Source organism: Poecilia mexicana, unplaced genomic scaffold, assembly GCF_051168715.1.
Source record: "Poecilia mexicana isolate PSO_F unplaced genomic scaffold, ASM5116871v1 scaffold_3, whole genome shotgun sequence".
In the NCBI taxonomy this organism is placed as follows: Eukaryota; Metazoa; Chordata; class Actinopteri; order Cyprinodontiformes; family Poeciliidae; genus Poecilia; species Poecilia mexicana.
In genome coordinates this window covers 31813003-31840476 of record NW_028263372.1, presented here as the reverse complement: position 1 = coordinate 31840476, position 27474 = coordinate 31813003, and the positions used below count along the sequence as shown (strand labels likewise).

General features: G+C 37.4%; 2 protein-coding genes across 5 annotated transcripts in view; both read right to left on the bottom strand.

Moving 5' to 3' along the window:
- madd (MAP-kinase activating death domain) overlaps positions 1-8554 on the bottom strand; it is a 53269-nt gene extending 44715 nt beyond the window's left edge. For 2 of the 3 annotated variants that reach the window (XM_088004444.1, XM_088004443.1), the window contains exons 1-2: positions 8255-8552; positions 639-838 (exon numbers count right to left, since the gene is read on the bottom strand). In XM_088004444.1, coding sequence (XP_087860570.1) covers positions 639-697 — 59 coding nt within the window. In that variant the 5' untranslated portion in view covers positions 698-838; positions 8255-8552. Of the gene's footprint in view, positions 1-638; positions 839-8254 lie in introns of all 3 variants that reach the window. The other variant, XM_088004445.1, reaches the window with a different exon arrangement.
- A 2234-nt stretch (positions 8555-10788) lies between these two features.
- nr1h3 (nuclear receptor subfamily 1, group H, member 3) lies at positions 10789-27435 on the bottom strand. Of its 2 annotated transcripts, none has more exons than XM_014978662.2 (11): positions 27307-27435; positions 23648-23863; positions 19313-19395; positions 18690-18932; positions 15673-15939; positions 15352-15557; positions 15077-15256; positions 14781-14880; positions 14527-14640; positions 14220-14314; positions 10789-13060 (listed from the first exon to the last, which is right to left on the bottom strand). In XM_014978662.2, the coding sequence occupies exons 3-11, from the start codon at positions 19353-19355 to the stop codon at positions 12914-12916; spliced, it is 1395 nt and encodes a 464-aa protein (XP_014834148.2). In that variant the 5' UTR covers positions 19356-19395; positions 23648-23863; positions 27307-27435; the 3' UTR covers positions 10789-12913. The 2 variants fall into 2 exon arrangements, with proteins under 2 accessions (XP_014834148.2, XP_014834142.2); XM_014978656.2 differs by having other exon boundaries at positions 23653-23863.
- Positions 27436-27474: the final 39 nt, after the last annotated feature.

Below are 27474 nucleotides of genomic sequence, written 5' to 3'. Positions count from 1 at the left end.
CACAAAACAGTGGTTCCCAAGCTTTTCAGCTTCCAACCCACAAAAAAACAAACAGCGAAATAGACTAATGATCAGATGAGCGTTTCTACTAAGTTAAAAAGGGCTATAATGACAACACAAGGTGCAACACATACCAATATATAGTTTTTTATCTATGTGAAAGGACAGCTTTATGTCTTTCAATACTTATAATTATGTTCATTATCATTTTTGCTATTTAATTAAGTCGTCTTAAGGGAATCGCAAGAAACTAAACCACAAGGGGCCAGAACCCAACTTTGAAGAGCCCACAACAGTCACTGAAATAACTTGAAACTGAAAAGCAACTATAAATAGTAACTGAATAGAACCAAATACAATTCAAACATTGTTGCTAAATTTTAGATCAACAGAATTATATCTAAGAAAAAAAATAAAATCTAAAAACAACTGGCTTAGGCAAAAAAATTTCCATAAAGACTTTTTGAAAGAATCAAGCTTTACTAAGGGTGATAACTTTGCATTCTGGCATGCAGATGGTAAGGCGGAGCTGTGTTTTGTGGGGGCCTACGTGTTGCAGCACCCTCCCCCATGACTCCTCTTATGACTCAGATACATTTAAGACAATAACAGATTCATCAGTCAGGATCAGTGCTTACCTTGCTCCAACAACCACTAAGTAGTCAAGAAGACGTGGGCATATTTTCTTTTTCTCCATTTTGGAATATTAAAATCCTGTATGTCAAGACATCCAGGATATACGTTCCCTTCTGTGTCAATGGTATAATTTCATCAAAGGAGGTTTGTAGCTGAAATTCAGATCCTTTGTCATCATTATGTCCATTCACTACAGACAAACCTGCAAAAACACAAGAAAATATGATCATTATCAACCTGACAGTTTATTTTTGAATATGCATGTTACTATGAAAGGATACTAAACAGAAAAAAAGAGTGAAGAAATCGTCAGTTGATCAGTATAGGCAGATTTTCTGCTTGAACAGCTCTAACTGGTGATTGGCAGGACCTTCATCTTAAATTTTACAAACATTTACGCCATGAGATCGGCTGCAGGTTGCATTCTTGTGATTAAACAGTATTACAGCTGAGCCAGGAGATGACAGCTCAACACTATCTTGCCTCACATTTCCCTTTACAGGAAATTAAAAACACAATGCACAATATTGAACTAAATTTATTTTTACTAGACAAAGAAGGTGACAAAGAAACAAGCCTGGAACAGCATAAGAGATTTCTAGCTGTTCGCTGTTCGCCCCCCATGAATATCCCTTTAATAATTATTAAAGGGATATTCAACAATATCCCTTTAATAATTATTCAACTCAGAAATACACTGTAAATCCCTACTGCATTTCTAGCGCTGTGTGTTTTACAGGTATTTTATTCACTATTGTGCCAGCTGGTTGTTGTTGTTGGAGGATAAAAAGAGGCTCGCTGATGTAGTAAGCAGCTTACAGGCTGTTGGGAGAATGAGGACCATTGAGAGCATGCACTATGGCCCTTAAAGCCCTGGGAATTACAGGTAACAGGAGCAAACTCAAACACCAAGACATGAATCTACCACCATTTACCAGCTCCATTGTGACTCTTTAAGCTGAGATCTTAGAAGGTACAGTAATCAAACATTTTTGGTAAGTACAACTGCAAAACTATCTTATGGAAATGATCCAACTTTTAAATTGACTGAGCTACTTTTTTGTTTTGGAAAAATGCATTTTGTTATGTACGTACAGGGGAGTAAAATAAGTATTGAACACGTCACAATTTTTCATTGTAAACACATTCCTAAAGGTGCTAGTGACAAGAAATTTTCATCAAATGTTAATCCAAGTAATCCATTTAGAGAAAGGAACCTAAACAAATAAGTTCAGAAATTATTGTTCAGAACTTATATGTAATAATGTGAAATGGCAGAGGGAAAACAATATTGATCACATAGAGAAAGGGAGGTGGAAAAAGGCATGGAAAGCCAAACCAGCTTAAATCTATCTGTGATCAGAAAGCCATACTGCTCCTTGAAAGTGCAAATGAACATCACTACAAAATGGTCGCCATTTTAAAATGATTATTGACAAATAAGAACTGAAGTCTTGATTCAGCCAGTGCAGAGCAATATGTGTGGTAGAAAAGTTTTTCTCCTCTCTGCCATCTCCACAAAACAAGTTCAAACCAAAGCAACTATGTAATTTACATTTTTAGGAGTTTTAGAACTTTAAAAAAAAAAAAAATGGAATACCTGATACCAGTAACTACTAACAAGAGGAGGGAAATTATTTTAAGGACTCCCCTGTTATCGTAACGGCAACATATCTCTGAAGCATATATTCTCGAGTAACAAGAGCTTTCGCAGTCGGCATGCCATGGTGAACACACTTTACTGCAACAACAAACACCGCATTGCTGTTCTGCTGAAACGCCACCCTGAAAAGCAAACATTGAAGTGGAAGAACATGCTTGCATGATGTTACCCTGCACTGATAAGGTCAAGGAGCTATCCATTTACCTATGCACACATTATGATACCATTTACTAACAGACCAAGCAATGACCTGGCCTTAAATATGCCGGAAAATCTGCTGGAATTACTGTTTTTCACTGGCTGAGACAGTTATTTATACTAACCAAGATAGATGCCAAGTGGTAGGTAGGACAGTAGACATCCAAGGTATTCAATTTATTCTGAAATGTTCTCCAAATTCATTACTGTTCCATAATAATAAACAAATCAACAGTTTCTTTCTACATTTGCTGAGATGCAACTGTTTGATGTTTTTTAGTGTTAGTATCACAGCACAGGGGAAATGTGTAAAGTTGAATGGACTGAACACAAATACTGAGGTTAAGACTTCTCCCCTGATCAGCAGTTGGCAATTTTGTTAGTCTTTTAGAATCACATAAGCTCACTTAGAGTTTTGACTAAGATGGGACTGAAAAGGTATCTGTTATGCAAAACCTGGAATGGCAAATCCGATACAGACATCAAAATTGTTTTGGTGATGAATAAAGTAGCCAGCCTCAAACTCACTTCTACGGAAAAGTCTTGGACTATGCTTAAGGAGTGAGTCTTTGCCAGGAATACAACCTCTACAACCAACCTCAACAACCTCTAAAAAGCCACCTGTTTAGAGTTACCTGTGATTCATAGCAACAGGAAATTGACTAATACATCTGAATGATGATTTTGATTATGGCATTTGACAAAAAATACTGTAAATTGTTTCATAATTGGTTATTGTGTTATGTTTTAGTGGTGTAAAGCATTTTAAATGCCTTGTTCCTAAAATGTGCTGTACAAATAAACTTGACTTTTCAATAGGATCAACAAGCATGTGGTTTATCTGTAACTTGCTAAGGCACAACTAGTACAGGAAGTATATGAAAATATTTGATCATGTATGCAAAATTTTGACAATGCTTGGATTGGAAAAATTCATCATGAATTGAGATTTCTGTACCCATTTCTTTAACTATTGAAGGGTAACTAATAGAGGTGTGCCGATCGATCGGCTACCGATCATAATCGGCCGATTTCCGTGAAAAAGTGTATGATCGGTGATCGCCGATCCTCGTCTCTTGTTGCCGATCACACAAACCGATCACCCGCATCTCATTTCGCAGCCTGCCTGTGCAGCTGGTCTCCTCTTTCCTTCACACTGCGCAAACGCATAGCAACAAACGCGATAAGCGATGTGGAACTATAACGCACTGAGTGAATGGAGAAGTTTGCGTGTTGCGGTGGAAAATTGAAGCACGTTAAAATGCATCAACATGACGAATCTAATATGGCATAAAAACAATGCCATACTTGACAGAGTTTAGCTATATTGAGGCTCACTGCAGTAAAAAAAGACATATGGAGCGATCAGATAGCAGGTAAAGCAGCGCACAGCTACAAACACTCACCTGGATTAGTATGACGGTCAGAAAGCTAAACAAATAACCCGCAAAATTATTTAAGTCTTCGAGCTGCGATGTAAGACGCTGGTTCTGCTCTGGCTGTTGAACCGCTGCTACGCTACAGGTAGTAATATTTCACAGACGGGGAACCGCTTCTGTTCCACCTGGTAGTGACTCTCACACCGAACCCCTGTTTAAAGCTGCAGCATCTAACTTTAAAAAATAAATTTTACATGCGTATTAAAACTTTCGCTGTCCTAACATGAGACAGATAATCTCTGAAAAAATAATCGATCTCCTCCCTGTTCTGCATAATTACTCCGCTCGGTCAGAAACAGCCAATCAGAACTAGCAGTAACCAGCTAGCCGCCATGCTATCAGGAAGTTTTCATTCAGTAAATCTGGATTGTTTATTGTAATGGATCCTGTATTTGCCTTTGAATGTTAAGTTTTATACTTGAATTTTCTGGCAATGTTGAGAGGTTTTATTTTGGCTCTTTGCGTTATTTAACCTCTTCAGAGCCTTCATATGTTTTCAGTCTGTTAAAGATAGTATTACCGATAGCAGTACAATTTGCACAATGCCCGTTTTGTTTTGTTTTGTTTTTTTCTTGGAAAAAGTTATTAAAAACAAGTTTTTGTCTAAATTAAGGAGAATCCAGGGTTCCTTTTTCCACATAATGTAACCGGTAGTGTTTATGATTAAAAAAATTTATAATTATGTGATCGGTATGGGTGATCGGAATCAGAATCGGCAGGAAAAAACCTGATCGGCACATTTCCAGTAACTAATTATTTTAAGTTTTAATTTCTACATTTTCCAAGTCTTGGGGATTCTAACCACAAATCTACAAACTCAACATTTCTATTGTTTTATACAACAGAGATAAAGAATCTGTTTTGATAAGACATTGGATATGAAAATGTGAATAAATGCAGAAAAACTCGTGGGCTTGCCTTATAAAAACAGACACACCACAGCAAGATAAACAGAGGAGCAAAATGAGCAGCACATAAATCAGGAGTGTGACCCTACAGTCACACATCCCGGCCAGGGCTGTAATTAACCAGGAGCCACAAAGAAACCAGTATTCGACACAGCTGTACAAAGAGGACATCCGAACATTAGGGCGAACTTTAACACACGTTGCCTCACTTATATTATGGCTCCAATTATCACTAATGGCTCTCCTTGGCTGTGGAGAGGCCATTCACACTAGAATATAACACCTATCTGTGGCAGACTGACTGAGAATATACTCAAAGATTAAAATATTTGTTTTTGTTGAAATCCTAATCTTTGAATTTTCTCATATAGTTAAGTTCAGCGTTGGATATCAGGTGTGCTGTAGTGAGGGGCTTCAAAAGTACAAAAGATGGGCAGAAATATGCTTTATGGAGTCAGCTTAATATCAGATGCCATTAGACTTTGTATAATTATTCAAATACAGTGAAGACCGTACAGTTTCTAACTGGATTATGAAGGCTGTCGATTGTCAGGACCATGGTGTTAGAACAGGTGAACTCTTCTTGAAATATTTTTGAACAATCCAGAGAATTTGCAGATTTATGCAATATTTAAAAAGGGACTGGTGGTATTTTAAATTTACAAATGGCAATAAGATCCACCTTTCCTAAATCATGCGTCAAACTGTAGGAGGAAATAAGCCTGCTATTAGGAAATGTTGTGCAAGGCAGGGATGGGCCTGCACAAACTGTTATCCAGTCGTCATTATCTTGCAAAAGCATCAGGACAATGAATCTACATGCTGGTCTGGCAACTGGTGCAATGCCAAAATGGCTGTTTTATGAAGCAGCAGAGCTGTAGGCACACAGCGCAAAGAACAGAACCACAGATTTATTTTTAGATGAGGATGGAAGGTCGGTGCCACCTCACTGATGGTTCTGAATAAGTGGGCTTGGTGCTGAACCGTTTGTCTCTCAGTAAAGGAAATGAGAATCACGGCTTGCAATAACAGTCTTCAAAGGCAACAGAATAATGCATTTTAAACACAACACACGGATCTCTTCAGAATTACTGCAGGCGCCAGTCGTTGGTTATGCAAGCAGAAAGAGGAGAGATGGATTTGATTCACAGACCTTTCAAAATGGGTTGCAGTTCTTTCCAGTCAGAGCAAACTGCTGAAGCAAAGTGATGGAGTAGTTTTAGCTCAACAAAGCAGCTAAAACACATGAAGGACGACGTGTGCTTCAAAAAACTATCAGTCATCACGTCAAAACATTGCTCAGTTGAGCAGCGCTGGTATCGTTTAGAGCCTAGAAAATAAAACATCATGCAACCATTTGGAGTCTTGACATTGACACGACTAGAGGACTGATCTAGTCATTTTTGTTCTTCAGCTAAAATAAATGTACATATTAACTAGAATTGTGTGCTTAAGTGTCATATTGCAAACTTAACATCCAGATCCTGAAGTAGCCCTTTGACAAAAAATGTGGGTTCTTCAGACTCAACTGTGAGTCAACTGTTAAAATGTCGATGACTCTCAATGTATGGTATCATCAAATTACACAATGCAAAAACAGCTTTTTTGTAAAAGTAAAGTAGAAAAACTCTAGGACAGCAGGTGACAGCTGAGGTCTATCTATATCAAGCTATAAAAGGTGCGTACAATTCAACTACAAACTGGGTTTTCACTTCTGTGAGGTTGTTTAAGGTTTTTCAAGCCATGACAAAAATATTTCATTCTTTCCAGGCTGATGAAAGAAAAATATTCAATGTGTATGTCATGATGAGTCTTTGAACTGAAAGCCGCTGCCTTTGATCCTGAGGATAAAAGTCACCACTTCATTGCTTTATTTTATCCTGTTCAATATTTTCAAATTCGCATCACAGCTAGCATATGAATTATCCATTATGGGTCAAAATGTGATTCATCAGGCTGCAGTGACCTTCACTATTCAACACTAATGTTTAATAAATCTGTCATTGTATCAGATAAGATGGTTATCAGATAACTAATGTCATTTAGATGTTTTTCAAAAGACATAAAATAAAAGTGAAGTATTCCCTTTAAGTGCTCCTGTTATTGGAATCTTAATTACACCTCCAGAAATATGACTCATAGGTGCATCCACACAAGTCAAAATAATATATGTAGATAGTCAAAAACTTTTCCACAATTAGATTTACAGAGTTCTTAGTCCATCCTTTGATCCACTTTCAAATAAAGAACTTGTCAGCCAGTCTTTACATATGGATGCAAAATTTCTTATCTTGAAGGCTGCTAGAATAATAGATGGGCAAATGGATAGTGAAAACTCAACTACTATTCCGTTATTCTTTTCCAAAACTTATCCAGACCTGGAAAAAAATTAAATGCTGCATGGGAACTCAATAAGTAGTGTTAGATGGATTTACGTAGGTAACAGCTTGTGCGGGGGTCATGCACACACCAAGCTGTTCTGAAGAATAGTGTGAGACAAGCTAGTATAAATGTTTCATCCACATCTTATAACTGAAATGTAATTTATTTTATACCAGAGAGGAAGATCGTGCTCAGAGGCTCCAATACACAGAAAATGATGCATTTATGCATCATAATTCATTCCATAATGTACTAAACTGATGCTTTCTTTCCTGTATTCATCGTGTCTCTGTGTACATTCTGTCCTCAAAGCCCGTCTTCCGCATTATATTTAATTAAACACGACAAATCATATTTAATCATACATTAAAAATGTAAATGAAAACACAGAGAAACGTGACGCTACAGCTTTTCTGAACACGGGTGTTAAAAAGCTGGCTACGTTTATGTTTACCCAACTGCAACGGCCATTCAATCCTTTTAAATTAACTGCCTTATCGCAAGATCTTTCGGGAAGTCTGCCACATGCTAGTTCGTGACCAATATGTTCGAAAAACTCCTCTGTGTTAATGACGGAGTGAAAAACCATCCACTGTGAGCTAGTGATAAGCTGTAGTGGGAATACTAAACTAACTGAGGAGATAAGAGTAAGGGCATTGGCTGTCACATATTAATACTTTAACAAATATAATAAGGCAATGCCAACGCCTCTTGACAGCCCGCTGTATAACTCTGGCAGCGTTATCATTTTTATATTTATAGCATGCAGTCCATGTTTTGTTTGTCCTTTATAAGCATCCTCTCACCTCCTGTCCGCGCTGCTTGTGTGCTCTCCTACGCCACGGATGGATTAGCTAGCAGGCTAACTAGCTGTACTACTGCTAACCGGAGCTCTGCTGCTGAACCTCTAAATATTTAACTACCAACTCCCACGTCAAGAGGTCATATTAAAAAATTATCAGCCAGGAAATATGCAACCAACACGCCATCTGGGTTTTAATTCACAAGCAGCAGTAGAACCTCCTTACCTTCTCACATTAGCCTGCTAGCCGCTAACGTTCGCTGTGAAACCAACTGCCAAAGACGACGGCCTGTGTCTTGAATGCCTCCCTCGGTCACAGATACTGGAGAGGAAGCTGTGGTTGTGTGAATTATGTCGTGTTTTCTCAAGGTTACGGTTGGTCATTTAAAAAGCCGGACACGAACAATAAATGGGAGGGCTTGTCACTGAGTGTGACTGGTTGACAGCGTAGTAAGTGATGGAAATGCGTGTGTCCGCCTCCCTACTGGATGAATTAGTGGTTCGGTCAGTTACAACCTGACTTCACAACATCCTACTCCTCCTTCTCATCATCTTCAGTCTGCACGAAGTTCCGCATACTCAAAACTCAACTTAAAGGAAGTATTAAACTTGCAAAACAACAAAAACCGCATTGTATAATGGTTCCCTCAGTTACTTTCTGATTTTATTTTGTTGCTTTTCATCTAAATGGAGCGAGCGATTTTATAAGACACTATACCTGTCAGACAGCAATCTGGGTTTAGTATTGCCTGCGCGTAAAATTCACATAGATAAAGAATTTGTGAATTACCCAAAGTTAAACATCACAAGTGCTTAACCCTCGTATTATGTTCGTTTGTGAGGTACAGCAATAATGTTCCCGGGTCAATTTGACCCGGGAACACCCATCGTGTCAGAAAAAAAAATAATTCTCCAAATCTTTTTTGTGTCTGATTATTAACTCCTATACTAACCATTTCAATCAATATTTGTGCAATTATGTTTTTTATTCCTCACAAATAAAGGATCAATGACAACAATTTACTCATTCGGACATAAAAAAATGTGATTTACATATTTTTTATGGCCACTGAAAAACCTAAACACAAAATAACACTAAGTATCTTTGAAAGTGACTTTTTGTAAATTTTTTTATATTACATTTAGATTTTTTTTTGAAGGGGTCATCTTTATAATTGAACTTGAGACACTATTCTGCCCTGAGTCAAATTGACCCGCTGACTAAAATCAAGACAAATGAGTCCTGAAGATGATCCTCCAGGTGGATTTCCAGTTTAAACCTGCATGTCCAAAACATAACTGGGTTTTTCATCACATGCTGCCCAGATTTTTAGGTCATATTTAGCTGGTGTGGAAGGCATATATAGTGTAAATGAGCAGCGACCTCTGAATGCCAGCGGTGATCTTTATGAATGACTGACTTGATGTTTGTGATGTGAATGATCATCAAGAAGTTCCAGAGCTTCTATGGTTGTCATCTTTTTATTTCCCTGCTGCTCATTTCCTGATCTCCAACAGTGACAATATTACATGTACCTTCAGTGTGTAATGCGTTTAGGACTCCCTTGCAGAGAGTATTTATGTCCCCCCCCTCCACTTCTGCTGAGTGTCCACTCAGTGTGGGTGGAGTTTGTCCACAGGAACAGAAAAGGTTCCTGTCAAAAGTTGCATGAACACCTGCTTTCTGGCAGCTTCCTAGTGAAGTAAAGAGAATAGTGAAAGAGTGGGTTTGTGTGCATGTTTAGGTGTGTGTGTGGTGTGTGTGTGTGTTCATGCATGTGTGGTGTGGTGTTTGTGTGTGTGGTGAAATATGTCTCATAGGTGCAAGGAAACAAATAGAATTGGACATTGTTTTAACCTTTTTACCCTTCAACTTGTATGGCGGGTCAAATTGACCCATAACAGTACGTCTGTAACAAATGGACCTAGGGGGGGCTGCAAGTGTGTAAAATGAACCATTTTCATTTTATACACAGAGTGCACCTATTAAGACAAATAGAAAAAGTTTCATGCAGAAAAAATACTTCTATTTTTTTTTAATTTTTAAACTTTGAAACGGGTCAAATTGACCCGGAACATAATAGGAGGGTTAATCATAGAAAAAAAACATGCAGCAAAAATGCCTTGTATTGACATTTTACTAATAGGTGATAAGAGGTGCAGCCCAATATATATGCAATATTTGCGACCTGTTAGAGCCCCCTGCTGGTCATGGGCCCCAAAGAGAACTCAGTCACACTGCATAGGTTTAGAAATGCAAATACTCAGGAATACTTTCATACTTATCATTTATAGCCCTTATACTGATAGTGGCTTGAAAACGTTTGTCCCCTTCCTGATTTCCTGTTTATTTTGTGAACAGGACCAGCAGAGACTGCTTTTCTGGGAAACTTAAACAGGTCCCACTTTCTACTTGCATCCTCACTACATTCTGCAGGAATATGGATTAGTATATGTGGATGTACTGCATCACAGCATCTTACTCCAGCTGCAGACTGGCAGATAAGAGACTCCTGCCAAGGATGGTGAAAGTAGCTGAGAAGCCTATTGGGAGTGTCCCTACCCTTCATCCAGGACCTGTTGCAGTACTGCAGCAGGAACCCCTCAGTACTTTGCTGACACGAGGCTAACAGTACTGCAACATCAGAAGCACCCCACTGCTAGTTTTGCCTCAAATTGTTAAAATGATGAACTGCTGCAAATGTTTTATACTTTGAACTTCGTAAATGTAAAGCTTGAGAAATGAAGAACCCCATCACATTAACACTACAGCAGAGCTTTAATTTATACTGTACATACAAAACAGGTCATCTTTAGAAGTTACAAGTATTAAAATAGTTTTGCATTTCTATATATCAATGTTTACAGTCACCCTTTGAAGACAGGAATTAGATCAGATGTTACAATTACAGTATATACAGTAAAATTAACTTTGATAGCTAGAGCATAAACATGTACTCATACACAAAAAATAGTTTTGAGTTGATTACACCACAGCACACTCAGCCATGATAGTTTCAGTTTCATCTTTTTCCCTCAGTTGGTGGGTTGGATATTTGATTTGGGCACCCTGGCTGGATCCCTAACAGAGATTAGTGTTTGGCTGTAGGCGTCAAACCCAAAAGTTAAGAACAAATCCCACAAATTCTATTGCAAAGGAACACAAAAGCAAAATGTTCAAACCAAAAGAATATTGTGTGTACTCTCAACAATAGACCTCTTTCTGAAAATATAATTTTCAAAGAATTAAAATGTTGTAAAAATAACAAAAATTTTGAGGAAGAAAGCAAAATGTCTGAGCCAACATATGGTCAGAAAAATACCAGGGGAAACAGACTCTTAGTTTTTACATTTATGCTTGTCCTGACCCAGTCTAGCTTTGTTTGCATGCCATATAAATCAGTTCCCAGACGGTGGGTTTGGGATTTTATTCAAGTGGCTTTTAAATTAGCAACGCAACTAGAAACATCTGAAGATGGGAAATAGCCCAGAGCTAATTAACCCACAATATTCAATCATTCACATTTATGCTGTCTAAAGAGGACACTGAAAAATAAACTCCACAAATTTCACACTTAAGTTTTTGATTATCCAAGATTTCAACTTCACACCGACAGGCAATTCAAGGAGAACAGCCAAAAGAACCAGATCCCAGTAATTATAAAGTTCACTACAACTTACATTCTAATGTCTTTGCTCTTTGCTGAATTTTGGTGCCTTTTTATTGAAGGTTCTCAACATAGATGCTGGTATCAAGTTCAAGAATGCTTGTTTAATAAGACCTTTTAGATCAAGTTAGCTTTATAACTACATTTTCTTTTTCAGTGTGTTGTTAAATAAAAGCAGTTGCAAAATTTTATTAACTTAAATTTAAAAAATAAATTTTTTCATGGTATTTCTCATGAAAAAAGGTATTTTTTCACAAAAAAAATAAATCACAAATAAAACAAAATGTCATACAGGTAATATTGAATAACAACTAGATTCCCATTTAGGAATTCTTTAAAATTAGACTGGAGCCTAGTCTAAACACTTCCTTAATCCACTTACTAATCTTTGAGAATACATTAATTTAAATGGATTGATTGACTTTATTGACGCCACTTGAAGGAATTTAGGATCTCGTTAGATGTAATGATTGTACATTCTTATAGATATGTGATGTCCAACTTTCATAAACATTAATGGGCATTTATGAATGACCAAAAAGGTCCCTTTTGCAGTGAGAAAGAAAGAAAGAAAAAAAAGAGTAATATACTTAAAATTAAAGAAGCCTCTGCTTCTCAGAGGTCTGCTTCACATTACTTTACCTGAGCAATGAGTCCAACCAAAAGACCTCTGAATTTACTCTGAAGGAAATGCAAACTGGTTGTTGTCATACATGAATCAGGACAAAAATACAGGCAGAAAAGCATCTCTGCCTCTGCACAGCTGCAGAAATCATCTTTTCCTCTTAATGAGACATTGCAATTTTTAAGACAGTAACAGCCAAGACCTGCTCAGTGCTTCCTGATTTAATTAGTAGAAGAAAGGTACGCAACCACGCAAATGACCGACTTTAACTTTCAGCAAAGACTGAATCAAAGAAAAGTGTCTCAAAACCCTTAAAGCCTAAACTTAACCACAATCATGTGAGCATCTACAACAAAGAAAAAGAAAAAAAGAAATGTTTGTGTGCATGTTTCCTCTACTGCACACAACGCTGCTTAACAGTCTTTTAGGGAGCAAAGGGTTAGAGCACTCTACTCCCTTCAGGGTAAAACAAAAATCTCAAGGCAATATCCAGTCCCCGACCACAAGAGAAGAGAGGAGTTGGCGGTCTTTTCACAGAAGCCATGTCCCTCTCAGGGTCCATAAGCCATGGAGTGAGACACCTGGACCGCAGTCACTCATTGACATCCCAGATTTCAGACAGCAGCGGGGGAAGCTTTTTGTCCTGGAGGCGGAGAGCAAAAACCTGCTCCGAGTGGACACTGCTCAATGTGCGAAGGCTCACCAGTTTCATCAGCATACGGGGGAACATCAGGTGATCCTGAAGAAAACATTGAAAAACTATCAATTCATAGCACATTGTTAGCAAAGGAGATCTTTTAAAGATGTGAACCAGGTCTAACAATGTTTAATAGAAACAAAACATGATTTTTTCCCCCCCAAATTTTATAAGAACTGTGAGTCTTATAAAGGAGAAAAGTGATTGTTTTAAGTCCGGATTTTAACTTCTATAGAGTATATGTGTAGCATTATGATAAACTTTTTGAAAGAAAAGATATGCTGCAAGTGTAGGGCTAGGGACATACATTGTCCACGGAATAATAATTGGGCAGCTACATTTTGGTACTACAGTTGAACCTTCACAAGCAAAACAGGAACTGATAGTGTATAGAAAATTGAGACTTTCAATTGCTTCCATTTACTGCTGCTAGTTTTCACACAGCTCCCTTATGTAAATGTTCCACAGGCAGAGATCAGGCACATTCATATCAAAATAACAATGCTGGTCACAACTGGGCCAAAAATGAAATCATCTACCTGATTGCTACAAGACGTCTAGTCTTCTGCACTAGGATTTTAGTCACAAGCAGTCACTCAACAACTTTGTAGCAAAATCAAACCTTATGAATTTACAGGCGTTGAATGTGTCATGAACTGATTCCAGAGTTTGGTGTTCTGTATGAGACACACTCTTGAGCAACTTTCGGCTGCTTGGTTTATTTCTTAAACACTTTTTTTTTTTAAACAAATTCAACAACAACTACACAATTGAGCATAATTAACATTTCAGATACTTAAAAATATAAACATTCCAACTATGTTCTTACTAAAATCAAAAAATTATGAAGTACACCTCTAAAGACGGTAAACCTTTAGTTTTTTTGACTGAAGCCTCTCACTTTCTTAAAAGTAGAGAAGTTATTATTGTGAGAGGATATTGACAAACCCTCCATATTTAGGGGAAGAATTTTCTCAACAAATCATCAAATTGAAGCCCTTTTAGATTATACTTAAAGTAACGATATGCTTTAAATTTAAAGTCCACATAACCTTTTAAAGCAGACAACTGCTCCTAAATTCAACCCTTCCCTGTTAATATCAGCAGTATAATATGACCTCAGTTATGACCTAAAGTGCCTGTTGTGCTGACACACTCTCGGTCATAAGAGCAGAGGTTACATAATGTGGCGGGAACTTACATTTGGTCTCTTTATCATGATGTAAGAGCGCAGAGCGTCCACATAGGGCTGCTGCAGCCTCTCAACAAGATCGTGATCCTGCACATTTGGCCGATCTACACAAATTAAAGCAAAGCATACACAGGCAACTTAAATCTGTCACTAGAGAATTTTTAATTTTGTTAAGATATGATAAATGTTACTCTAAATGCACAGTCTGCAAGCTGAAATGGACCATTTCATCCTTGAGGGATTATAAGCATTTGGCTCACTCTGAGCCCTATATAATGATGATGAACAGCAAGCTGTGCAGTTTATTCATTCTAACCTGCAGAAAAGATGTTGATAGCAATGAGCAGAGCGTATTCGGCCTCATCGAGGTGCAGGTCGTTCATTCCTTTTGAAAACTCGAATATGGGGTTAATGAACTCAAACTGAAGCCCTGGGGGAATGGAACGAGAGAGAAAAGAAGGAGATGGGTAAAAAGAGGAAAAAACTGGGTTTAATGGGAAAATGCTTCAAGAATTTTATGGAAAACAGTACATAATATGATTTCTTTCATTGACTAAATGATAAGAGTACCTGCTTTGGCAAAATCATCTTTATTATAGCTGAAATCCTTCAGAAAAGTAATGCTTTCAATGGCTGGATTGTATCGCCGGGACGTCTCTAACAGCATAATCTGTGGAGGTCAAACACTTGAGTGACACACTGATGCTGCAGAGTCAGAGTTTTTGCCACAAACTCAACTGCTTCCAACATTCATTTACAAATAAATAGGTAAAAAGATGCTGAATCTTGAAAAATGTGATTGAATCATTTTAACTTTAGAATTGTTGAGTCAAAGCAGCTTTGAATGACGGGAACTCAAAACGAACCTCAATGGTGGAGGTTTTTAGTAGAGCGATCTGGTCTTCTCTTGTCAGCTCCAGGAAACCAGGAAGCTGCTTTGCGAAATCCACAATCTCCTGAACGGACATTATTGCGAGCTCTGTAAAGTGGGCGAACCGCTGCTGTCGCACCTCTCGGTTTTGTAAGTCTTGACTCTGGGGCCAAGGCTGGAAATATTCACAAACAGTCTGGTGAGACCCATGCCAAACAAACAGCAACAGCATTTGAAGACCATTTGTTGGGCTACATGTCGTCCATTTACCGTAACTTTTGGTCGGTCAAGGAAAGACCTCTTGTTGCATTGTTTCTGCATGGCCACCAGCTTCTCGATCATCTCCTGCTGCTGTGGGTCGAGCGTGGCTGCTTCCTGCAGAGGGGTCGGTGTGACCACTGTGGACGTGCGTGCCGTTTCCTCCTCCTGCTGCTTTTTCAGCTTTTTTAACCGGATTTGTTCCTCAGAAAGCACGCCTGTGGGTCACAGAGGATGATAATTGGCACAAAAGCTCAATCTCAGAGTCAAAGACGCAATTTTATTTACAGTATATATAAAAATCTTGAGTTCATTTGGCGTGAAGACACTCACACTGCTCCAGCATGCCCGCCTCCCGACACTTGCGCAGCCGGCACTGCTGGCACTTGCGGCGCATGTACATGTCCATTTCGCAGCGGCCGTTGTTCTTGCAGGAGTACTGGGCGCTTTTGATGACACTGCGGCGGAAAAATCCCTTGCAGCCCTCGCAGCTCAAAACGTTGTAGTGGAAGCCGGAAGCCTTGTCACCGCAGACGCTGCACACCTCGTTGCCCAGCATCTTCGGAGCAGGACCCTTTTTTCTCTTCACCGGCTGCCCATCTACACAAGAATACAAAAAATGTATTAGATTTCTGAAAGGAGGCTTATAGGAAATTAAATATTTTCATAAAGATTAAACACAAAAATTTAAAGTATGACATTTAAGGAATGCCACATGATCACAGATTTTTGTGGATAAGTTTGCAGATCATTTCCTAGATTATAGTTACTCTATAAGTGCAGTTTGGGGGGAGTAAGTTTGTTCCAGAACATATTCTTATAGATGGAAAGTTGAAGGATTTGGTGCAGAGGAGCAGCACCTAGCAGGATTGAGCAGGATGCACACTGAATATGGTGGATGATGTTTTTTTGGAGTAAAAAATGTCAGAAGTGTCAGGGTCTAACCAAACTCTTTGCTTTAAAAACTGTAAAGATCTTCTAAAGCATCTGCTGCAGTGATCATCCAGATGTAATCAGGGAGTTGACAGGTTATGCAACAAGTCTACAGTACCTGCAATGCTGCAAATATCTTCACTTGCAGCAGTAACATTTTTGCATCATAACTTTATATGGGTGCAGCTCTCTGTGTTGTAATCAATGTGCTCTGATCTAAAGTAAGATTATACAATCAAGGTGTTTGAGTAGAGATATTTCCTCTCAAAAGGCAAGAGATAGACAACCGCTGCACATGTGTGCACCTAAATGCATGTGTGGTTCAGTTTATTAAGCACACAAATGATCTTAGAGAGGAGTCATCATCAAACTGCTGCCACTTCCTTTGCTTTAAACTTAAGATAAATAAAAAGCTCATCCCCTGACCTCGTAGACTTAATATGCAGAGTTTCAGCTGGAACTGAAACCATCTAGAGGGGTTGAAAGAGACAAGCTGCTGAGTAAAACCACAGCTTACTGTATTATGTCACATCTTGCTTTGCTTTTGAAGTATCATACAAGTTACCAATTAGAAAGTTGTCTTCAAGATTTCGTACTCAATTTTCCTTCTGCACAGGGAACCATGTAAATAAAAAGAGCTTCATTGTGTGTACACATTATTCAGAATCTTGTTTCATCAAAAAAATTAAGGAATAAATATGAATGTGTGAATTTTGCTAAAAATGTTTGGGTGGTGTACTTGGAACACGAACCAATTCAGTTCTAACCTGTGTTAACAGAATTAATTGTTCTTGTTAAAAAGTGATCTTGCACAACACATCCAATCAGTTTATTGTATCTTTTTGTTACACGTGCTTTTAGGCTTTGTTTAGTATTTTAAACAGGCTTAATTGGGAACCACAGGCCCCAATTAAGCCTGTGGTTTAATTGGGGCCTGATATGTTGTTAAATGACTGGCCTTTCAGTCAGTTTAATGAACAACATTTAAAAATTAAGTTGTGATGTAGCAAGTCGAATATGAAGTGTGTCATTTAAAGGTAGATTTAAAATCCACTGGTTTATAAAGCGTTTTAAGAGTTTTGTCCTTGAAAGAACGAAAGAAAAAAGTCTGGGAAAGCAAACAATAGCTACACTTTCCCCATACGTATTCAGCCATGAAAAAGGTAAATGCTAATTGCATACTTTTCTAAATGTTTCAGGTCTGTATGATAACCCAGCACTTCTGCAAGTCTTAGAATTTTCCAGCAGAAATATAAAAAGAGATCTAAGAAAGCACCAAATTGATTTAATGATAATGTTTAGAATTTTTGAGTTAGTATATCAAATTATATACTGAATCTATTGGTACTTTTGTACCACTGACATGATCTAAAATGAGGGGATTGGAAATCCCCAAGAAGAAAAGGAGGACAGTTATGATAATTTAAAAAGTGCTTCAGTTCCGCCTTGTGAAATTCTTACAAAACAAAGGAAAAAAAATTCTGTTTACTTTCATCTCCTTTGTAATGCATCTTAAAACGATCCTTCTTTTCCCAAGAACATTGCAGGCACAACAAGGTTATCTGTGCCACCACCCACATATTGCTAAAAACAAAAACAGAGAACTCGCTACAACATAGTTCAAGTATCGTGTCCCGCCTCCTTCGTGCTCAACTCAGGCCGGCCTGCTGAACGTCCTGCAGAGACTCCTCCTGCTGTGTAGAGCATGTGTGAATAACAATCCACAGAGAAGTCGGGACACCAAGCAGCAGAAGACGGATCATAATAAGCAAGCCTAATGTTCCAGAACCACTTTGCAAAATTAAGAGACTTGATTTGGATTATGAGAGGTTTGGAAGCAAGAAAAACCCCTAAATAAATATAATTATTTAGGGAGAACTGGACTCCAGGTGCATTATAAACACTGCAATAACTAATCTAGGCTCCACTAAAAACAACAATACATGTGCACAGTAAGCAATAAATCAATTGATCACAAGATACATTAAAACAAATTCAATCATTTTCATTTCAATGATTTATTGTTTTTCTTTTTTTTCTACCAAAAACTTGATGGCAAAAGTTTTTAGCCTGGTGCATTGGTTTTCTTTTTACAGAGACTTCATGATTCATTTTATTTGTAGTTTCAGTTGTTTTATTTATTTTAGATATTTGAATATTTAGTTCCAGTATTAACTCTTTGTTAGAATTTAAAGCTTATTAATCTTTCATTTTTTGCATTATTATGCCCTTACCATTAGATTACTTTAAAATGATTTGAAAACAACATTATCACTTATCGCAATAACTTCTGGGACAAATTATCGTTGAGCAAAATTTGTTCCTTAGAAACAGCTGACCATAAGGTCCTGCATTTAATCCGTTTATGAAAAGCAAACTCAAAATAAAAATTAGGAAACTCTTATTGCTCTGCTTACCTACGCTACCAGACGCGTCACCTGCACACGGATCCAGTTTGATGTCACTTGGCTCCACCGGCAGAGTGCTGCTCATGTCGGCGAGTGACGGGCCATTGTGGGAGGCGACTGGGAAGTCATCTGGCTGGGAGAGGTCGGTCAGTGACAGCAGGCCGTCGGGCTTCATTGTGGCGTTTCCACCGCTCTCCTCAGCCAAGCAGTCCAGCTGCAGCTCAGAGGCCCCGTCAAACACCTTACTCTCATCTGACAAAAGAGAAACAAACTCGCTGGACTCAAAGACTCATTGTTCGGCTTCCTCTTATCTTATCTGTTTTAACAGGTGTCCAAAACAAACAATTCTTGGAGAACGGAGAAATGTAAACAATATGATAGGGAATCAACAGAATCAACAGCGACTTTATGGTTATTACAATTTAAAAACAGTCACTCCATTAGAGGAAGCTTGGAAATGAAAGCGTAGCTTATGTGTTCTATGACTTTTATCTTGCAGAATTAGTCTTATTCTTTTAATGTGGGAGAATAGATACATTTATTTTAACTGGAAGAGATATGATATTGGCATATTTAAGAAGAAATAATCCTGCCTAATCTCTCAGATTTAAGAAATAACCTCTTCCTCTTACCATGACCAACATCTGGGATATCAGTCACAGACAGCGTGGACATCTTCTGCACAGCAGCTTGTCATTACGAAATCAACGTGTACCTGTGGAGTAAAAATAACCAGGCTGAGTTAAGGCAGCAGAGTTTGCTTTGCAGAAGAACAAAAACCACTTGTGACAAACCTTTAAAGGGTTTGTCACACCTACAAACTTTAATGTTGGCTTTGGCCATCTGTGTAACTGTGAAGTGGTTTCCAAAGTTTTTTTGGTTTTTTTTTTTAAGATCATCTGAAACCTGTTACACAGATTTGCAGTCGGCACCATTTGCACATCTTCTCATGTCACGTATTTTAATAAATTTTCTAAAAGATTGTTTATAAACTTTATTTTTTGCCCAGTCTTCTATGTAAAATAACTCAAACTAGAATTAGAAGACATCATTTTTAAATTCTTGCCAATGTGGAGTAAGGTCTTAGCTTTGTCTGACCTATAAACACACAGACATGCATTAACCGTTATAATTTCACTGAAGCTCTGGCAGCAGGTTTAGATTCACAAGTCATTTTAAGCCTTTGGCAGCCTCCAGCAGATTTTGCTCAAAAGCTGCAACGTACAAAGCCTTTATTTTCACTTAATTAATCAAATAAAGGACCCATTAAGACCAAAATCTCTTTGACAAGTTTGACAGGACCAAGAGCTTAGTAACATGTTTTACGGTAACTGGTTTACTAAATTGTCCAAAATCTATCAAATCACAATTGTAACAGTTTGTAATTGTAAGGGACTGCTTGGAATAATTATTTGATAGGAGGTCATATGTCTAGTTGCCCTGCAAATCTCTCTCATATTTGGTCAGAGCCATCACAATTTTCAGCAATGGCAATGTTTCCCTAAAATGGTGAGGACCAAATTTATAATTACTGAACTAATTTGGTGACTCCTGGAGGTAGGTGGACACAATTCATTCTATTTCAGGTAACAGAGTGGAGGGGGCTAAACAGATACATATGCTGCAATCTACAGGTAGCTAAAAACGTTAATCATCATGCAAAACTTCAATGTTTGACAATTTAGAAAGTGAATCTCATTAAATGGAGTCAGTATTCAGAGTGAAATATTTCAAGCCTTTATTTCTCGTCTTTCTCCATTTTTACAGATAATTAAAAAAGATTTTGAATAGGTGAAAAAGTTGAATGTTACGAAAATAATGGTGTCATGACTGACCCTTGTCAGCTAATTAAGCAAAGCATCTGTAAGAGTTTCCTGAGTCTCAGTCTGGGTCAGTAGGCTGCACAATCATGGAGAAGACTGCTGACTGGACAGCCACTACTATAAGGAGGGAAAGCCACAAAAGGTCACTGTTGAAAAAGCTATGCGGGTGCTATATCCAAATATGTGCAAAGAAAGTTGAGTGGAAGGAAAATGTGTGGTATTAAAAGGTGCACCAGCAACAGGGATATACAGCTGTTCTTCAGTGCATGGTACACTGCCCTGAAGTAGTGATTTGTGCAAAAGGAGCCCCTTTTGCATGTACTGTTGACTGCATTGAACAATATTTAGCAATATTAAAATTTTCTGAGTCAGTGAATTTTTGGTTTTTATTCTCTGTTAGCATAATCATCAAAATTAAAAGAAAAAAAAGGCTTGAAATATTTAATTATATGTAAGGAATCTATACAACACCTATATATATATATATATATATATATATATATATATATATATATACATACATATACACACACACACACACATATGGTTAGTTATTACACTTTGGTTGGAGAAGCTTGTCAGCCAATAAGCAATTTCCTTTTGGGGATAAATAAAGTATGTTATATTCTATTCCATTTTATGAGATGTACCACTACATTTTCAAAAAAAAAAAAAAAAAAGGGAAAAAAAAAACTAAAGTAAGGTTGGACAGAGATCTATGCTTGTTTGCAGACATGACAGGTAGAGTTTGGATCCTGATGAACTTAAAGCTTTGAAAATCTTTTAACAGTCAACAAGATGACAAAATATGCAAGATTCCTAACAAAGACATGGACAAATACACACAAAACAAAATTTTCGAAATTCAACATGACTGACAGATGTAAATACAGATAGATGTAAATAAACAAAAATTGTATTCTCACTAAAAAAAGGGATGCGGTCCAGAGAATGAGCTGATTGGGCATCTTAAGCAGCAATGTGTGGTTCTTAGAAAGACTTGAAATGCCAGAAAACTTTAATTGTAGTTGGACACTCCTAATATCAAAGTGTGTGAAAAAACCCAATTGGATGTAAAAGCAGAAATGAAAGTCTGTCATGTGCTGCTTGGAGGGAGAGGGTATATTTCAGGAAACTGATTCAGCAAACACACCAGCACAAACTGAGGCTATTCTTAACCAGCCTGCAGGACAAGTAAACAAAATGTATTTTACTGTTAATTTTGATAGGTGAAGAAATGCTAAACAAGATAAATTCATGTATGGTTATCTTATAACCTGTTTAGTACGTTTGTCTAACTAAAGATGAAGTCTTGAAAACTGTGTTGGATTTAAATGATTTTTAAATAAAAGTGCTACAACATAAGAAGTAGTTGGTTGTTGTTGACTTTCATTTCTGTGGGTTGATCAAACGGCTTATGCTATTGATAGAATGCAGTATGGTTAAGCCCTGTAAATATTCACAATGGAATGGATTTTGTTACTATTTTAGTTATTGGTTTACATAATCTACTAAAAAAAAAATAATACGGTCAGAAGCCACAACAGCTACCCAAACCACGAGCTGAGTCAGAGCTATGAGCCTCATAAACTGGATTTCTGTCATTTGCCAGATTTAAAAATAAAATTCACCTCTTTAATGCTACAGGGGCGACACAGAGGGACTTTCATAAAATGCCCATGTGAATCTATGCCATGGACATAAAGTATAGATGCAGTAATAATTTTAGCAGAAATTAGAAGTGACCAATTTTCCCTTGATCAGTGCTGATTGGTCATCTGCCGGTCAAATACTAAAAAATATCAATAGCTTTTCCCTCAGTTCATTAAATCTTTCACAACTAAGAACTCCATACATTTTTGTTCCATGGAATGATTAACAAACATCATGTACTTTGATGCGTCTTTATCTGTATCCAAAAAGCTGCAGAATGCATTTCTGAATCAGCGGGTCAGATCTAAAAGAAACCTCATTATCAGACTTTAATCTGACATTATCAGACATAATCTAATCTGACCGTATTCTAATTGTGCATTCCCAATTAAAGAGCAGGGTTGTTCAAAGTGTGGTCCAGAGACCATTTGCAGCCCATGGACAGATTTTGTGTGTCCACTGACAGAAATTCAAGAATGATACAAATTTAGAGACTTTTTATTTTCAATGTAAATCTGTCGAGTCAAACACCAAAGCTTTTTCATTCTCTTTAATTTCACAATAAAAAGTACTGCATCCATCCAGTGACTTTCACTCAAATGCAGACTTTGGAGCAAAGAAATTAGTTTTTAAATAATTTATGAAACCAGGCAGAATGTAGAGGTGTTATCAAAAAGAGTGAGACTCAAATCTTGTTTTTATTGCTGGTAACAGACTAAATCTTTTTCTAGTTTTCTATATATATATATATATATATATATATATATATATATATATATATATATATATATATATATATATATATATATATATATATATATAATATCTGAGCTCAAAAGAATTTGCAAACTGAACCCCTTTCTTTTAATAAATCAAATGTGCAAAACTCTAAGATTTGCTTCGACAATGGCTTACACTTCTCTTTCCTGCAGCAAAGTAAAAAAAAAAAATCTCATTACTTTTTGTTAAATTATTACATGGTTGGTTTATTGTTGAACAGGTAAAAAAAGAAAAACAAAAAAACATGTTCTTTTTTTATTTTTTTTAATTTTTTTTTTACTTTTGGCTTAGCATTTTTGTCCCACATGGTAAAAGTTTGGACAAATTAATTCCATACACACGTTCATTTCTTCTGACAGAGAAGTGATGAATAAAACTGAATCAGTGGAATGGCTGCAGAGCTGATGATGGGAGTAATTCATCTCTCCAGCCTCCACAGACTAAAAATAAAAACTTTCATTATATAACAAACAAACATGTTTGTTATTATAAGGAAGACAATATGAACTTTATAATATTGGCATTTACAAATGCTGACCAATTGTTTACTTCTGTTTGTGTTAGTACACTGTAAGCAGATTTTCTCTGTTAAATTTGAAACAGAGAAACTTTTTCACTAAACAAAACAACCTAAAAAATACAACTCTGCTAAAGAGCATCATTAGGCTCAAATGTATTTGCAACAGTGAGCATGTGTCAGGTGAGACTGACCTTACCTCTGAAGTGGATGTCCCAATTACCGCCTATCCATCTCGCCCATGCCAGTCCACAGCTTGAGTGTGTCGATTCCTCTGCGCTGATGGAGGACCGGCTTTCCCTGGTGGGCCTTATGGGATGCCCAAAGCCCACTGACTTATTGTGCCGAGGTTTTAATGACTTGATAACTGGAGGAGAGCGAGTAGGGAAGAAGTGGCTTTCTACAATGCCCTATGGGAGACGGGAGGGAAAACAGAGTGGGAGGGAGGAGAAAGGGTGAAAAAGGGAACACCAGGGGTTACTGTAGGTCATTGACTCTTGAATATTAAAATGCACTGAGGTGCTTTGCTCATTTTCTCCTGAAGCAGCTTATTGTATTTACGTAGACTTTACCAGTTGTCCTAACGCTTTACCCCCAAATCTTAGCTGTTTCTTAATAAAAGAAAGCAACATCTAAAATCATATATCAGACTTTGATTTTATTCAATGCTAAGTAGATAACGGGAGGCCTTATCTGTTCAAAAGGCAGCAGGTGTAATAATTAGAGATATGGTTTATTGACTGAATTTTACTTTCTGCAGTAGTAAACCATCTCTTCATTGTATAATGTCTCCTGTTATCCACACCCTGATCTGACTGGTAAAGTCCAATGTCCCCAACATCTTATCGGTCACTCACCTTTGCCCATGTTCCATTTTGCCACAGATGGCTGGAAATAAAATCACCAACAAATATCAACAATGTCTTCCTGGCCAACCTCATTGCACCATACATTCATTTACATGAAGAAAGTCTGATTTAGTCCATTTAAAACCTTAATTACTTATCATAAATCAAACCAAAACTGTGGAATAGCATTTATTTTGAAATCCACAAGTTCTTATCTTTCCAGACTCCTGGGCAGACAGACATCAACCTGCCCTGCAATAAACAGTTCCACCAGTTATTTACAGCCAAATATCAAAGATGTTACCGTCACAATTTAGGTGACCGAATGTATTCATTTTCAAAACCAAAATCCAAATGAAACACAATATTAGGGTCACTGGAAATGGGAAAACATTTTGCCTTCTTTTGGTGGAGCTTATTTTTCTCATCAGTTACAGGATAAAAATGAAACGTAGGAAATATGGTTCAAATTTCATTTTAAGAATAAATCTGAAATGGTGAAAGACGAATTTCAAATATTTTGTGATTAAAGTCACAATTGGTGGTATGTTGACACTGCTGTGTTCTTTCAGAGCAGGTTTGGTGTGTTTTGAGAGTACGTGTCCACAGGATGTTTGCAAGCTGAAATTTTTTTGTTAATAAATCTTATTCTTAAGTCCTGGCCACAGTGTTCTTTTGATTTCACTTTTTACCATTTCATCTTTTTTCTCACCATTTTACCCCCCCCCCCCGCCCCCCCCATTTATATTGACTTTAATCTTAAAATGGGTAAGCAACACAAAGTAATCTCCACTTCTTTTATCCAAATGACCCCAATACTTTGCTTGAGCGGAAAACGTAAAGTTTAGACTATAAAGATATTGATTTTTAACCCAATGACACTCAAAGTCATTTGTAAAAATGACTTTGAGTGTCTGAAAATTCCCTGTCAGCAAACTTTTCATAAATAGCCCCAGAGAAAATACGCAGGGCACTGGTATACAGGAGCAGTCAGCAGAACTGGGAGGGAAATGTGGCTTCCTCAAAGCGTACCATCTCTTACTCAAAAAGCAAAACGGGATTCCTATGTTCAGCAACAAACTGGTGGGAAACGAAGGCGCCGCTGATTTTCAGGAATTGCTGGCGCCACATAGAATTGGGGTTCTCATGCACGCCCTAGTAGAAGAAGAAGTGATTCATTTACTGCTTGCAGATCCACCCTAATTTTTTTTTACTTCTTCTGACCTATTGGCAAGATTAACACTGGGTGGGGCTGAGCAGAGAATTATGTTAGGTCACCATAGTGCTGGACATGATAAAAAGATGGAAGTCATGCCGCATTAACAAACAGGTGAATCAGACATTATCTGGATGGTTATCGAGAAAAAGGGCTTATTAAGATAAGAAAAGCAAAGCCTCAAGTAATAGGAATTGGTAGATTTGAAACCTAGTTGTAATTTCTCTTACTGAATCAAAAAAAACTATCCAAGTCATTAATATTTGAGCAAGTTAGGGCACAATGTACTGGCATTACATACGGTAAAACCATTATTTAAAGCAACTGTCACAACTTGTAAACATTGTTTGTAGTCAGCCGACAGTCTTACAGTGTCTGTTTTGAAGCATTTCAGCACTGATCTTCTGAGGCATTGCCATGGTTTTCCAAAATACTCAGACGAAAAACACAGAAATTCCAATAGTAAAAACTTCCATCTTTTAAAATAGTCTAATATTAATTTTCAAATGATATTTACCCTCTTAAATATTTGTGAAAATCGTCATCCTTTCACAAACTATTAAGTGCTTTCTCTCAAAATACTACAAATAAAACTAGAAACAAAAGATATGTAACTTAAACGGCACAAATGTCTAAAGCACCACCTCCATGGTCAGGATGCTCTAAAACCACAACCATGATTTGTCCACTGAATCCATTTCAGAGATAACATTTATTTCTAAACTTCTGACAGAACTATACCTAGCAGACATGATCAGATCTGAACAGATTACTTAAATGCTACAGAGAGGTGCTTCCTTGTTCATACAGCACAACACTGCAATATATTTTACAAGATCCCAGTATAATTTAAAAGTTATTTATTGCTCTTTCTTCTAAAGTAGTTATTTTTGTTATACAATATACCTACTAATGGTCAGAATGCAATCTGGTGTAGATCTCCTGTTTCTGTGCATCAAAACTTTCCTTGCTTTGATGGGAATTTCCATTAGTCATAACAAAGAAAGGCATCCTTAGATGCCAGACATAAAAGATCAGTGGAACAATTGCTATGGTGTCTTAAAAGAGTTCTGCATTTGCACCTCTTCATAACGCCTCATTTGTTGTTTATCCACCTTGATTTCAGAGAGAAAACATATTGTAATACATGCAACCCACGTTATCGACTCTCTGAAACGCTGTTTCCTCTTTAGGAGTTTTTTTTTTTAACCAAGAAACTCCAAACTTTCACATGTCTGAATATGTGGGCAGTACACTGACATTTAGGCTCATTTTTTAAACCTCAATCATATTCATACAGAACTGAAACGACCACAATGAGCTCAAGAGAAATACTTTATAACCTAGTTGGCTTTTGTCAAACTGAAGTAGTGCTGTAGAATTTCATGTCAACTGACTATGAACAGATAACGCACATGTCTGGAGTTTTATATTGACAGAGCTGGAACTCGTTTTATTTTTCTGACCACATATTCGCTGCTAACATTAGCTAAGTTAGTTATGGACTCTTGACACGCAACTTGTTTTGTGAAACTAGCGTAAAGAGGATTACTTTACGTCAAAACTTTGGCGAGCCAAGTAGTCTAGATTTTGACAATTTACCTAAAACACTTAGAATAACAAGAATGGGGTTGTTTATGGGAGCGTAGCTTAATGGTCAACCCACACAGCAAGGCCAACATCATGAATGTAACGACAAAAACAAGTTGAACTTAGTAACCGGAGCTAATTTCAGTCCCCAGATCTCACTAACAAACTCAGGAAAGACATAAAACAACTAACTCTTTACCTTCCAGGAGGTTCACGCCTCTGTGACGGGTTGTCTGTTCAGTAAGTTAGGAGATTCAGTCCTGTACGTGATTCCTGACTACGGCTTTGACAAGCCAAGCTAACTCGTTAGCCAGCGTAGTACATCATGTGACTAAGACGCCCCTAGGCACCTGGGTGATTTTTACCC